We start from the raw sequence: 14,644 nt of genomic DNA, 5'->3' as shown, positions 1-14,644 counted from the left end.
CTTTCGCAAGGCAAGCCCTCTCCCTTGCTGGTGTTCTTTCCAAGGACAGACACTCATTTCCAAAAAAGTACGTGGCAAGGGGCTTCCTCACTGCCCCAACCTCCCTCTCCTCTGTTCCATCCCCTCCATATCCCCATCGAAGTGATTTTTAAAATGTTTAATTAACTTAAGCTCAGTTTAAAAGGTTAGGAAACTGGCAGGGATCCAAATCCACGTTACACAGGTGATGTTGTTAATTTAATTTGCTTTTCAGGCAGTAATCTGGATAATTACTCAGTAGTTACTGGCAAAAATGTTTTCTTTTCACTAAAAGATGGAGTCTGGCTGTTTGACTGCATAAACCCCATTGGCTGGGCCCCAGCAAGCCCCGGGGGAGCTGCAGGGGCCCAGCAACCCACAGGGTCAGCTCAAAGGACCTCCAGGAGTGGGTGGCCCTAGCCTCCATCGCTGCTTCCAGGCCTAGCAGAAGCCCAATGCTTCCCTGCCTCCATCCCCCTGGGACGGGCGCAGCACAAGATCTCCTTCCAGTTTCCCACACTCTTGATTGTATTTCAAGACAGAGAAAGATGAAGGGTGGGGAAGATAACAGAAAAAGAATCCAAAGAATGAAATCAAGAAAAAAAGAGAGTCAAAAAGATGGGGGTCATGATTAAAAGCTGGAGGAAGGGATGAGAGATTAAAAGACCGGATTTGTTTTTGCCCCCACCCTCCTGAAAAGGGATCCAGAAAGAGGAGAGAGAGATGTGGATGTGATGAGACAGGGCACGCGTGTGCATGTATGACCTGTGGACATACATGTACGGACACACCGGCAGGGCAGAGACACATGGCAGAGACGGTAATACCTCAGAGTGAGATGGCAACGGAAGCACCTGCTCAATGGTATCCATTTGTAAAGGCCGTTGCAATCAAAGGTCCCTAAAATTGCACAATTGTTAAGGTCATCAGTGCGCTATACATGGGAACAGATTGTCATATTCTGAGAAAGGAAATTATCTCTAGGACTAGTTCTGTGGTTGCCAGCATGAATATGTAATTCTGAGACACCGTGCCATGAGGGGTGAGGATGACATCCTCCCCAGCTCCAACCCCCTAATCCCCACTCCCCCGCCCCTACCAAGCCTGTCTGCTTACCTAGGGGAACACCAAAAGCCAGATTCAGAGGCGTGGGTGGATGGTGGGAAAAAAATCCATTTGGGGTGGATTTGTGCCCCAAATGATGGGCACAGTTGCCCTGAACCTCAGAGTGCAAAGATAAGTCTCTGTCCACAGTCCCAGTGGCTCTAGCTGGGGAGAAGAAATCCCAGTGCAGACAAACTGGGATGCTTTCTGGTTATTTCAGAAAAACATCACAGGCCAAAGGTCAAAAGACCCTGGTTTTCAAGAACACATCGAGTCTGTGTTTCTGGATGCTGAATATGGAAATGAGTTGTGCTCTAAGTGGTGATGGATGGTCCCCTAAATTGAGCAGCTGTCAGGTAAATAATAATATTCTGGATTTGGTACCACAGTTGATCAGAGGGGATTAGATTCATCAAACTACTGATGTGATACTGGCTTGGAGTGGAACTGAACAAGGACCCAGAGGGCACAGGTCAGGGCTGGCAGACGTGTGTGTGTGTGTGTGTGTGTGTGTGTGTGTGTGTGTGTGGCTCCCAATGCCAGGGGGCACGAATGAGGCCACCTTGGTGCCCTGGACTGTCTGCACGTGATTTGTTCTCTGCAGCGTGGCACTGAAGGCAGGGCTTGCCAACTGTTGCCCAGAAACAGAGTGTGACAGGAACATGGCCTGGGACTGCAGACGCACCCATCTTAGCTCAAAACCAAACTGCCTCCAAAATGCTGAGGTTGGCTAGGGCAAAGGTTGGCCAATTTTCTGTTTCCAAAATGGAAGGGACAGCGAGCAAGTGGGCTCAGGCACATTCATGCTCACACACACCGGGAGGGAGAAGAACAATACAATCTGAAAACAGCATGCAAATCTGTTAAGCAAATTTCCATTGCCTGGATTAGTCAGATTATAGAACCACAGAGCATTACAAATATCAAATGCATCTGGCCTTCAAGGGGTGGGGGCTGCAGCTAATGCAAATGGGAACTTACTTGGAACCTGGAAACTGTAAGAACCATTAGCAAAGGAAACTGCCTGGGAGAGGGCCTGGACCCCCACACCACCTCCCAGGCCCCAGCGCTGCCACTGGACCTTCGACCAGGGGCTCTACCGACTAAGGCTGCTACTCTGTGGGGAGCTGGGACATTTCCCAGCTCTTAGGTCCCAGCCCACATGACAGCGTCCAGAAAGTGGGGATCAAGGAAGGTGGCCGCTACTGAGGCCCTATTACGTGCCAGCAGGTGACGTTATGTTGAATAATCCTCCCACGATCTTTTGAGGAAAGCATACTGCTTCTGGTTTTGCAGCCAGGGAAAGGAGATTCAGATGGGTTATCGAAGTGGCTCAAGGCTGCACAGTGTGAAGGTGACGGAGTGGTGATCTGAACCCAACCTGCCCTCGCTCCTTCTGCTCCATCACATAGCCACACGAGAGGCACTCGGGACATGTCTAAGATGACGGAGGCTTCAGCCCTCGGGAGCTTGGTGTAATGCTGATGGGGACCCTCTGTCCTCTCCTCTGCCCCCGATTCTGGGCTTTCCTGGCACACCCACAGGCCACGGGGAGCTGGTCAGAAAGGAGGAGGCAGGAGGGCAAGGGAAGGCAGGTACTTACAGCTATGCCGTGGCCGAACCCTGAGCCCGGCTGTGGGCTGGCCGCACTTATGTAATTCCCCACTCCGGAGTCCTGGCTGGCAGGGCCGTAGAGATCGGCGACAGGTCCTGGGCTGTTGGCCCCCGGGAAGCCTCCGGGCCGCGCCGGGTTGGAGCCTGCCGGGGAAGCGGGCGCGCCAAAATTCGGTTGAGCACTGTAGCTATTCAGGACTGGTGTGCAGAGAATAGAGCTGGGTATGAGGCCAGAAGCCAGGCATGCACCGGTCATTACAAGCCAAACACTTCAGAAAAACAGCTGAGGCCCAACTTCTAACACTCAACCAAGGCCATGCGAAAACATCAGCAGGGACTCAAGAATACTCAGCCCAGGCTACTACTAAGAAGCTTGGAGCTCCAAAAATAGAGAGAATAAAAAAACGATCATTCAACACACTACGGCAACCAACCGGAGGTGCTTCACTGCCCACCAAATTATCACAATAGAAATAGAGATATATATGGAAGAGAGAGAGAGAAAGAGAAAGAGTTTTTTTTTTCACATCTGAATTGATGCTCATGCAGTCTTCTAGATCTGGGCACGTTGAGACAGCATTCACATCCCATGCAAACTACAAAGGAACTAGGTTTAGACTACACATTGTGTTAATATTGATATTAAAACGTGACAGGAAGCAAAGCAATTTGTGTCCAGGAAAAAAAAAAAATCTTTGCAGAGGGGATTTTTGATCTTTTTTTTGTGTGTGTGTTTCACTTTTGCTTTTTTGTTTTTGGATCCATTAAATGACAAATTTGTTTTGTTTTTTAAAAAAAGACAAAAAAGATCTCCATTCTCCATCCCGCCCCCACCACTCCCCGCTCCCCACTGGCTACTCCCTCCCTTCCCGCCCCTCCCATCCGTATCCCTGCATGAAAGTCATCAATACTGAACGTGGTCAGAGGATGGGATATGTCATGGAGAGTTTGGGCATCTTGACATAACAGTAATGATGGCGGCAGAGGGTTTCCTTTTTGGGTGGAGAGAAGGGGATGGAGGGAGGGATGGGTGGGAATGGTAAACCTGGAGGCTGGGGCCAGAGCTGGGGTGGAAGCCAATGGTTCTACAGGACACCCACACACTCACCTCCTGCAGGAGAAGGAAAGGGGGGACTTAAACTTTTTTTCCTTTTGTTTAAAAAAAAAAGACAAAGAAGTATGAGTGTAAAACATACCGACTGAACCAATTCATAGCTAAACCACAGCTGACCAAAATGCCTGCTTTCCCTTAGTTACCCTGCAATACCAACTCCAGACTGAGAGCAGCAAGCTCAGGATATACCTTTGCTACAAAGAGAGGGGACTTGACACGCACAAATCCAGAGGGTGGTGGGGTTACAGGTCAGGGGGCAGCGGAAAGTGACACTGCCTCAGGCCCCCACCCCCTGCAGTCCCATCATTCTGACCCTAATGAGGGCCGCGGCCTGTCAACCAGGTTAACCAGGTTAATTTTGTCTGAGTTTTATTTCCCCTGAATAGTTTAAACTTTATTTTCTTTTCCAAAATGGAAAATATATATTTTTTTTATTGTGAAAGGAAGTTCTTATTGATTTTGAAGCCTCAAGGTGAGTCTGGGCTGGCTACTTTTGGGCTACGGCTAACACGTCTTAAAGAACAGACATTCTGAGCATCACACTTTCACGTCTTCGGATCCAAAGGGCGGCTCCTTGCAACAATCACTTCTCCCTTCTGCTTTCCTTGGCCTCTCCCCCTCTGCCCTGTGACCAGCTTCCTTCAATGGCAGAGGCAAAGAACATCCACGCAGGTGGGGTCACTCCTGGCTTTGGCCCCTCCCTTGCCCTTGGTTTGAGGCCCTCAGTTCTGGTGGGCCTGGAAGAGCCAGAAGTGGATGAATTTTCACCCGCTTGTCACAGGGATGGGAAGAGACTGACAGGCACCCAAGGCAGACTGGCAGGAGATTAAGACAGAGATACAAAGAAACACAGGAGACCAAATCAAGCTGGGCCTGGCTCCTGACTCAGCAGAGAAAACGAAACTGCTCCTTCTGGATGCCCTTGGGGCGGGAAGCCGGAAGGTGAGCCCCTTTGAAGCTGTAGCTGCGAAATGAAAAAACTGGCCAATGGAAAGAGCAGGTTAAAGAGAAAAAGAAAAAAATAAATTACAGCGGCTTAGAGCAAGTGAATGGCTGATTTGGGAATGCACTGGCAGACAAAAGAGACTGAGATTTTTGAATATTGAAGATTCAACTTGCAGATAACATTTGGCCCTCTCCCTCATGGAGCCAAATATCAAGCTGAGATATTCAAAAGGTGCTATTATCTTAGTCTAACACACTCTTTTCTTCTGAGCTCAGGAAAACAGAAGAAGCTTGGACAGTGGACTCCTGGTTTTGTCCAGGCAGCTGAAATCCCTCCCTTTACAAATGAACTGATTAGCCTGCTCCATCTGAGGGTAACAGGATGGGGTGAGCACGAGGAGGCACAGTGGAAGATGGCAGGACAGATTTCTTGGCTTCTTTCTTTTCTGGCAGGATGTGGACCCAGGAAGATGTTGGGCGGCCACCTAACTAGTGAGTGGGGAGAAGCAGGTTTGGGGTAGGTTTCTTCCAGCAGGAAAGCCTCCTAGACACTAATCTTGCCAGCAGAAGCAGCCTCAGAGACAGGATGTTGCGTGCCCATGGAAGGGTGCTGTCCAGAAATGCCCCCTTCCATAGGCTTAGAAGACAAGAGGGTGTTGGCAGTCTGCCCGTCCTTGGCAACCTCTCCCATTCCTGTGTGCAGGGAGGCCTGTGGCTTCTGAGTCGGCCTGAAGGGAATTTCACAATAAGCAGCTCATCTTAGGTCTATATCACCCCTCCTTGCTCAGTCATCCTCCATCAAACGACACTAAAATCACCGTGGAGAAGACACTGTATTAGAATGCAGCTTTCAAATCCCAAGTCCCGTTTTATTATGTACTTGCTCATCACAATGCCCCAGCCGTAGCTCAAAGTCACCTTGTGGATATCCCCCAGCTGGGGGTGAAAGACAGGGCTGCTGGGTCCCCGCTAGAGGGCGCAGCCAGCAGGCAATAAGCACCCAGTTCTGGGCTGGTCCCCTTTCTCTAGCTAGGCTTCGCACCCTTGAGGGCTGGGCGCACGGAAGAGAGGAGCCTCTATTTTCCACCGTCAACACTTCTGTATCTCTTCGTGAGCAGAAGACCCAGGCTCCAGAAAGCATGTTAAAGTTCCCGAACAAGCCATCTGGAAACCCATGCATCTTTGAGAAGCCTCATAAAAAGCAACGGCTCTCTCTGCTTAGGAGAGAATGGGGACTGCCACTTGGCACGTAAACTTGTCAGGAGCTGTTCCTGCCATCTGACAGTGGGAAGGCATTAGGGACAAAGCAATTTCGTCTTTCGCAAAGTCAGCGCAACTCCACATACTGAACGCTGGCTGGCTACACAGGAAAGGGGGTCATTTGAGAACCCTGTCTCCCTCTGAGAGGTGGGGAGCAGGGTTGAGGGGTGGGAGAAGGCATGAAGCTAAATCTCTGATCTGAGGGTGCTTACTGTAAAAGTCATTCTCCAGTCTATTCTCAATGATCTTTCTAAGCAAAGGGTGCCTTTCCCGAGGCATGGAGACTTATTTTGAGGGGCCAGAATCGGTCCTATATACTAGGATCAGCTCGGTAAGAGGGAATGGGCTGTGGCTTTTGGTGATCACGTGCACCTTGTCGACTGCTCAGCTAGGGGGTGTATGGGGGGAGGTGTGGGGAGGGAGTACAATTTGTTGAATAAATAAACAGTGCTGAGGTCTATAAATTGGATATTATGACTCCCATCCCAGAAGAGGACAAGGTCTTGCAAACATCTTGGCGTTTTTGCAGCAGGAGCTATGAGCATTAAGTGGCTTGGGACAAGCCCTGCTCTAGGGCGGCAGTCTGGAGCCTCATTGTGGTGATCAGGTTCATTTCATTAGCAGCGTCCATGGCAGCAGCTTAATCCTAGGCAGGTTTCTCTCTGCTCCTCATCCCTACTCCCCAATATCCTCTAGGCTTTCCCTGTCAAGGTGGCACCTGCGGAGAGGCAGCAATGATGTCAAGAAAGGGAGCACTGGACTTGGAGGCAGAAGACCTGACTATGACCCCAGCTCTGCTCTTACAGGCAGGTGCCTTGGGCTAAGCTGCTCACAAGCCCAAGTCCTCATCTGCAGCAAGTGAGTGATGCTTTCCTTATTCAGTCTGACTCACGGGGCTGCTTCAAGAATGAAAAAGAGAAAGTGCTCTGTAAGTTGTCAAGTTTAAAACAAATATACCCTATTTCTGAAATAGTTATGCCCGCAGAGCCCAACAAGGCAGGTACCACATGCAGATTTAGGAAAATCTGATACATAAAAATGCAATTCAATCGCCATATGAATCAGGAGGTGATTTACAAAAGGACCCAATTTATCCATTTGGTGCATTTAATCATCTTGGGCCTGAAGAAAGGACTCCTGGGAATGGGAGGCAGAACTGCAAGGACACAGAATTTCACCGAGGATGGCAAGAGGAGGTGTACTTGAATGAAGGTTGGTGGTCTTTCACATTGAATAAAAGGAGAAACTTCCTGCCCATCAGTTAAACAGTCTAATGGCTGACCTGGAAAAGCCTGAGAATCTTATCCTGGAGATATTAACAGAGGGGGATGCTACAGGTAATTCCTCTCACCTGCAAGGGTTAGACTCTCACCTGCCAGGGTTGGACCCAAAGCTACTAGATACCTTTTCCTTAGGGTTCTAAAGCAAGACAGGCGAGATGCTTGCTGTCTGGCCAGCATGTGGCTCTGCCCAGCTGTGGTCAGAAGGGGCTGGGCTGAGAGTGGAATTATGCATGGAGGGTGGGGAAGTGGTGGGAATCAGGACAGCCTCACTGTAGGTCTAGAAAAGGTATGGAAGTCTAGTCCAATAATTTCTGTGTTGTCCCTAAGTGATGTCACTGGACCTGAGGCAAAAGGCTAGAGCCAGGACAATGAGGGGCACACCTCTAGTTCCTAGGCCTGAAAATTAGATTTTTACCGATTCAGAGAAAGGAACGGTTTACAAAATCCTTTCCAGATGAGCTCAGTTCACATATCTGGGACAAGCCAGGGGCCCACAAAGTTCCAGCCCTAGACCCAGCTCCTGGTTTGGTGGGTCTCCATTTCTGCAAGGATCAGGGCCGGCCCTCAAGACAGTTTCAGTCATCTGCTTTGTGAATTATCTGCTGCTGCCAGGTTTCATTTCCGGCAGGAGACTGCGGCGGCCCCTGGCACATTTCAGGGAGAGAAAACCTTCCCTGCCCAGCCAGTGCGTGTGGCTCAGGCGAGGCAAATGCAATGGAGGGCCCACCCTTGCCAAGTCCAATTCAGAAGGGATCTGGGCTGACTGGTGTCATGGTCCTCGTTCCCAACCTCCAGTCCTGACAGGATGGAGGACTGAAAGCAGGCACAGTCATAAGCCTGTTATGAGGGCAAAGGCTGTGTTAATCCATCACACTGAATTTTAGGACTTCTGTTTTAGAGATATTTAAAGAAACGTAATAAAGTTATCACACCCTCCAACACTCACCTCTACCTCCACCTTGTCTATATTATGCTTGTATCTGCCTTGATTTAAAACTTCACAGTAGTAGGACTCTGTCTCCCCTGTTAGCAAGAAACTCCAGGCAGGTGGGGAACTCTCAGGGCTCTCAGGGAACCCTATGTTCCCAACCAGAAATCATATTCTCCAAAGATCAAGAGTGGCCATCTGCCATTCCTCAGTGGACATTGGGTCCATAATGGCACTGGCTGTCAACAGTGAGGCCCTGCACGAGTCCCTCTAAATAGCCAGCCACTCCTTGCTAGAGGGCTCTGAGTTTTGGCAACTGAGTAGCCAAAGGCCTTCCTGGGGAACAGAACTGGGGACCCCATTCTGCAGTTTCCTTCATGTGTCCTCTGAAAGCAGTGCCCACTGTAAATTAATGTAGATGGTCAAACGGGAAAGGTCCGCATGAAAAGATAAAATCTGTTTCTGATAATGGAAGGAGAACACTAGGTTATGAATTGGCATGTCTCGAGCAGAGCAAGGTAGGATTACACTCCAGGAGTCTGCCCGGCCAGCTATGTCCCAGCAATCCTCGGCTCAAGCTTTTCTTCTAGAGCTTAGCCTAAAGGTAGGAGAGACTGGTAGGGAAGGCCAGCAGTGATGTCCAACCTGGGAAAATTGTGTGACACGCTAAATTAAAATCAAATCAGTTCAGGGACCCAGATGCAGGGACAATCAATTTTATACATAACATATATTTTAACGCTCTGCTGAAATTCAGGCTCTTTCAGAAGAGAAGGGGAAAAATACTTTAAAACTGGGGGAGGATTAAGACAGCAATGTGATGGGATTTCTTTTTCACTGTCTGCATATACAAACAGATATATTACTGAGAGGTACGAACTCAGCCTCATGTCAACATCATGTTAGTCTTGACGTATCTGGAGCTTGGCTCCTCTTATATACTGCATGGGACACATGGTGAGTGTCTGTGCATGTACTGGGCTGACAGGGCAGCCAGCACACAGACACTCCAAATGTCAGTGACAATGGCGCCAGTCTTATGATAAGTTGTAGTTTCTGCTTGTTCTCAAAACTTAACCTGATTCAGACCACTGAGGTTGGTGCTGATTATGTCTGCTGGTTAATGCTGGCCTGTCTCAAGTAGGGAACCGATGGACATTAGCACTTAACACTTGTGAATTATTTTCTAGAAAAATCTTGGCTTCTGGTCAAGTCACACTCCCCCTAAAACTCTCAGGAGATAACGTCATTATTAGGCAGTTCTAAAACCCTCATATAGCATGTGAGTGGTAAAGCTGGGGTGAGAGGAAGCACACTACCATTCAGAGCAGTGTAAGGAAAAGTCCCAAACACCAGAGCCGATCCATCTGAGAAAGGCTTTGTGACTAGGACCATGCATTTCTGTTGAGACAGAATTTCAACAGAAAACAGCTCCTTCTCTTTTCATTCTGATGCACTTGTTTTTTTTTTTTTTTTTGAGACAGGGAAGAGTCTTGCTTTGTTGCCCAGGCTGGAGTGCAGTGGTGCAATCTCGATTCACTGCAACCTCTGCCTCCTGGGTTCAAGCAATTCTCCTGCCTCAGCCTTCTGAGTACCTGAGATTACAGACGTGCACCACCAAACCTGGCTAATTTTTGCACTTTTAGTAGAGACAGGGTTTTACCATGTTGGCCAGGCTGGTCTCGAACGCCTGACCTCAAGTGATCTGCCCACCTCAGCCTCCCAAAGTGCTGGGATTATAGGCGTGGGCCACCGTGCTGGCCCTCCTGGTATGTTTTATTATCAGACCTGCTTTGAGTCTGTAAGTGTATCTCAAGCTCTAAAAGGGCCAGGCCAGGGGGGTTCAGGGCGGGTGGGTTGGGAAGGTAGCTGACAGAGAATGGTGGCTAGCGGCTGACTGCTGTCTGCTCATGGTGTAAATTCTGGGGATGGAGCAGCCTTGAATGGGCCATGGCCTTGTGGCCAAAGAAACCAGGCTGTTGTCATGAGGGCAAGGAAAGAACTTTCTGGAGCGGAGGTCAGTTCCTGTTTCTCTCAACCCCCTAAGGCCCTGAGGGACTGAGCTTGTTTGCAGATTTCCAGGAGGCAAGCGGGGAGGGGGCCCCCGGGAAGGGAAAGGCCACGAGGCAGTCACTGGGGCCCTGTGCTGTGATAGGGTGTCACTCCTGCCTGGCACTGGCATAGGGTTTGTCCTGCTTGTGTGAACTCTCTGCCAGGCTTCACCAGACCAGGCTTCAAGTCTCAAACGCAAGACAGTGTTCCTCATCCCTCTCCACTATAACGGATGCTTCAACAACACCTTACCCTGGGCCTCTAAAGGGCTTCGGAGGAGGAGGGGAAGCCAACCCGGGAGACAGATGTTTATGGTTTGGCTGAAGCAGGCGGTGTCCTTAACACTAACATCCTGCTGCCTCTTCCTCAAATTATTTGGCTTCAGACTCCAGGCCCACACAAGTTAGAATTTGCAAGGAATAACAGACAAGGAGACTCCCCAGAACCCGCGGCACCCACGCCACGCCTCACTGAGCCACCCGGCAGCTGTGCACGCAGCCCTGGGAAGGCGAGATGCCACCATCAGCACTCAGCTGAGTGAAGGCAGTGGGGTGGCCCCCGCTGGGTGATACCAGAGCCTTTGCTTCCTCATCCCGCCCTCCCGGGCCTGAGACTCCAAAGGAAAGAGACAGGGAGCTTGCTGGCTGGAGACAACTCCCTATTCTCTCTTGAACAGTGTGGTGGCTCCAAGTTTCTCCTAGTTCAGTCCTGAAAACGTCCCCTTGCTTTGCTTGGAGCCGGTGACTGCCTCTGTCCTTGAGGCACATTCACCTCTCTCTTTTTTTCAAAAAAGAAACCAGTTTGGCTTTTCGCTGCATGCCCCGAACCATCCTCTCAAGTTGCTGGTCTGAGGTGTGCTCAGACACTAACTCCCAACCTGAAAGCCACCTCCCTGCCTGCCACCTGCCAGGGGCCTCAGATCCTCCCTTGTGTCTTATAAGTGATTCCACTCACTGCAGGCCCAGTTTCTGCAGACAGACTACTGCTCAAAGAAAACACTATGAAATCCAAGGTTAGGAGCACAGACTTAGGAGGCAGACGAACGTGGTCTTCTCGATCATGATGAAAAGCCAGGTAAGAATAAGATATAACTCCGCCCCTGTTAGGAAAGAGGGAAAGCCTGATACTAGCAGGGACAAAAGGGCCTGGAGGTAAGAACCAATGGGCAAGAAGCACAAAGTCCTAGAAGCTGTGGCTTCTGCAGGGGTGAGGCTGGGAAGGCAGCTCATACTTACGAGCCCCTACTGTGTTGCTAGGCATGTTGGTAGGTGTTTCTCACCATGTTTTTTTCATGCTCCGAGCACCTTGTAAGAGCAGCTCTGTAACCTATTACAGATGAGGAGACCAAGGGTTCAGGCAGCTAGGGAATGTGCCCAGTGCCACACAAGTATCTCAGACAGGACCAAATCTGACTCTACCTTGAAGGCACATGCTTTTTAAATTACGCTGCTCAGTTGTCCCTTCCGGAATCATAGTTTGACACAGTTTTACTTGATTCTTTCTTCGGATCTTTCTTTGTTCCAGAGAAATTGCAAATTCAAGGACACAGAATAGGTTCTGCAACCTTGTAACAGAAGTTCCTGAGGGCTTAGACCCTGCTGCCCTTTCCAAATTGGGAGCTCTCTGGCAGTGGAAACATCTCTTCCATCAGGGTGGGGGCTCCCTGAGGTCAGGGTCTGACTGTCCCAAGAGATAGGCGACTGCCTCTCTCCTGAGGACTGGGCCACTCTCCACTATGCCACAGGCAAAAGAAGAACCAGACTTGCAACACAAAGCAGGCATGCAGTGCTGGTGGGGTCGGCGTGGAAGCAGAGAGGGCGCTGCCGGAGGGAAAGCAAGGCTGTCAACCCTGGGCCCTGGCTAGAACTCGCCACCCCCACCCCACGAAAGTGCCTGGACTCGGGGGGCCACCCAGACAGCTAATCTCCATCCTGGAAGACCACTCCATTCTTCTGACAGCCAAGTCCTAGGACTGAACTATATTTACCGCCCAATCCTATCTAATAGAAAATTCACTGCTGGGTCTCTAGCAGGCAGGGGGCAGGATGGGGTGGGGAAGGCATCCCAGGGCAGCCCCTTGAAGCCCCGCACAAAAGACTTTCCACTTGAGCAGCCCCTCTTTAATGGTTATAAAGGCCCAGGAGTTTAATCCATTTTTGATGTAAGCACTAATAGTTCTGTGTCCTTGAAGTTCAAAGCAGGCGCATACATGTCACTAATTAGCCAAGCACAGAGCCATTCAGCTCCCTCTCATGTTTCTAATTAGGTCTTTAATAACAAACAAACTCCAGCTTTACCAAAAGGACCCCATTGGTCAGACAGTCAAGGAGGGCGGCTGCTTCTCTGTTTACAGTTGCTGCAAGCTGCTAGTTCTTCGTGTAGATGCCCTTAAGCTCAGCCAGGACAGGCCTGTCCTGAGAGAGATAGGAGCATCTCTCTATGAGGACAAAACCCCCTTGGTCCACCCTGGAGGGTGGCCTTTCTGACACTACTGGGAAGACCAATGGAGGCAGGAGAGCTGTGAGCTCCACAGCAGCAGGCTAGAGATCCCAGCCATGCCTCCCCACCTCCCAGTTAGAGGAGGCTGGGGTACCAGTGACAGCCACAGAGATGGTGTGGAGCTTTACATCCAGCAAGAACGTGATGATACTGAAGCCCAGTGTTACACACTGGACCTGCCGGAGGCTCACCCTGCTAGATTCTGGTTTCATGGTCTGTGATGGGCAGTCTGGCCACTGCAGTTTAAAAACTCCCTGGGTGATCCTAAGAGGCAGCAAAGTTCAAGAGTGGCTGCACTGGCCCCAGTCTCTGGGTTGATTTGCTCATTGACAGCAGCTATTAACAAGTCCACAATTATTCGTGGATACCATCCACACAGAGTCAAACCACAAGAGATTTAATCAACCACACCCAAGGCTGGAAGTCTGAGGACATATTTGTAAAATGATACACAGTTCTGGAAATGCTTCTGTCCCTCCCATTGCCTTCATGCATTAAACAATTCATGGCTGTTTTCAAATGCATTCCCACCAAGTTTCCTATCACCTGAAACCTCTTGGCTTTCTCTCTCTCCATTCACTTCTCTCAGATCTTTTTTTTTTCCTCTTTTTTTGAGAAGGAGTTTCGCTCTGTCACCCAGGCTGGAGTGCAGTGGCGCGATCCCAGCTCACTGCAACCCCCGCATCCCGGGTTCAAGCAATTCTCCTGCCTCAGTCTCCCAAGTAGCTAAGACTGCTGGCACACACCACCATACCTGACTGATTTTGTAGTTTTAGTAGAGATGAAGTTTCACCATGTTGTCCAGACTGGTCTCAAACCCTTGGCCTCAAGTGACTGGCCAACCTGGCCTCCCAAAGTGCTGGGATTACAGGCGTAAGTCACTGTGCCTGGCCTGTTCTCAGATCTTAAGGCACTGTCACTGTCACTGCTTTCCTATCACCAAGGAAAAGGAGACTTGAGCTTTGGAAACAGCAGCAAAACAGAGCTGTAGAGCTGAAATGGCCCCCAAGGACCCTTTAGTCTGAAATCCTCATTTAGTAGAGGTGGAAGCAGGCCTGGAACCAAGTCTTCCGATTTCCTACTTTGCCTTCTATGCTCTTATGCTGCTTCTATTTTTTTTAAGCTGTTAATCATCCTCACTGGAGTAACCAACAAGGCAACCTCTCCTCCTAGGAGGGGTAAGGGCTAGAAAGCAAGCCTCTCAGGTGCTTTAACTTAGAAGGCCAGGGCATGGGCAGCCACCGGGACAACCCTGAACACAGTGTAAACCTCTGGCAGGTCATTGCCAAGCCTGAACCGAATGTGCCCTTTCAGCCAGGTGTAGGGGTTGGGGGAGCCACTGGAGTCTTGGGGGCTACGTCCATTGAAGACTTAAAGACTATTTTACACACCTGGAGCTGATCAATCAAGAGTCAGAAAACAGAAGGACACAGCAAAACGACGACAGCTTTCCTCTGACACTGGTCCATGGTGTCTGGTTTGCTACTGTGCGTCTGTCTTTTCTCTGAAGGATGGTGATGCTGCCGCCACCCTTCCACCTGAGTCAGTGACTGACACCGACTCCAGGGCATCCTGGATCCTTCTGTTATGCTGAGCCTCTCCTCTTCTCCCCAAGGTGAGAAGCCCACCCTCTCCAGGTTACAGTTAGAAATAACTTCTCGAAACAGGGGCAAGCGGGACTGGGCTGCCTTTCCCGGCTACACCAGCCTCTGCCACAGGCACCCAGGCATCAGTTGTTTACCACAGACCTGGGCAGATCATTTTATTAATATTAATAAGTAACCAAGAACAAAGGGCCCCTTTATTTTTAGCTTTCTCTAATTGTGT

The 14,644-nt window shown here is 49.9% G+C and overlaps 1 protein-coding gene across 10 annotated transcripts in view; it reads right to left on the bottom strand.

The window, feature by feature from the left end:
* MSI2 (musashi RNA binding protein 2) overlaps window positions 1-14,644 on the bottom strand; it is a 431,644-nt gene that overhangs the window by 6,771 nt on the left and 410,229 nt on the right. For 4 of the 10 annotated variants that reach the window (XM_021672790.2, XM_021672788.2, XM_064367585.1 and 1 more), the window contains 2 exons: window positions 2,726-2,880; window positions 846-918 (listed from right to left, as the gene is read on the bottom strand). The exons of 2 other annotated variants lie outside the window; for them this stretch is intronic. In XM_021672790.2, coding sequence (XP_021528465.1) covers window positions 877-918; window positions 2,726-2,880 — 197 coding nt within the window. In that variant the 3' untranslated portion in view covers window positions 846-876. Of the gene's footprint in view, window positions 1-845; window positions 919-2,725; window positions 2,935-14,644 lie in introns of those variants that run through there. 4 more of the 10 variants (XM_021672785.2, XM_021672787.2, XM_021672791.2 and 1 more) reach the window with 3 other exon arrangements.

Source organism: Aotus nancymaae, unplaced genomic scaffold (assembly GCF_030222135.1).
Source record: "Aotus nancymaae isolate 86718 unplaced genomic scaffold, 86718_ANA_hifiasm-v0.15.2.pri h1tg000072l, whole genome shotgun sequence".
NCBI lineage: Eukaryota > Metazoa > Chordata > Mammalia > Primates > Aotidae > Aotus > Aotus nancymaae.
This window is presented reverse-complemented; position numbering and strand designations above follow the sequence as displayed.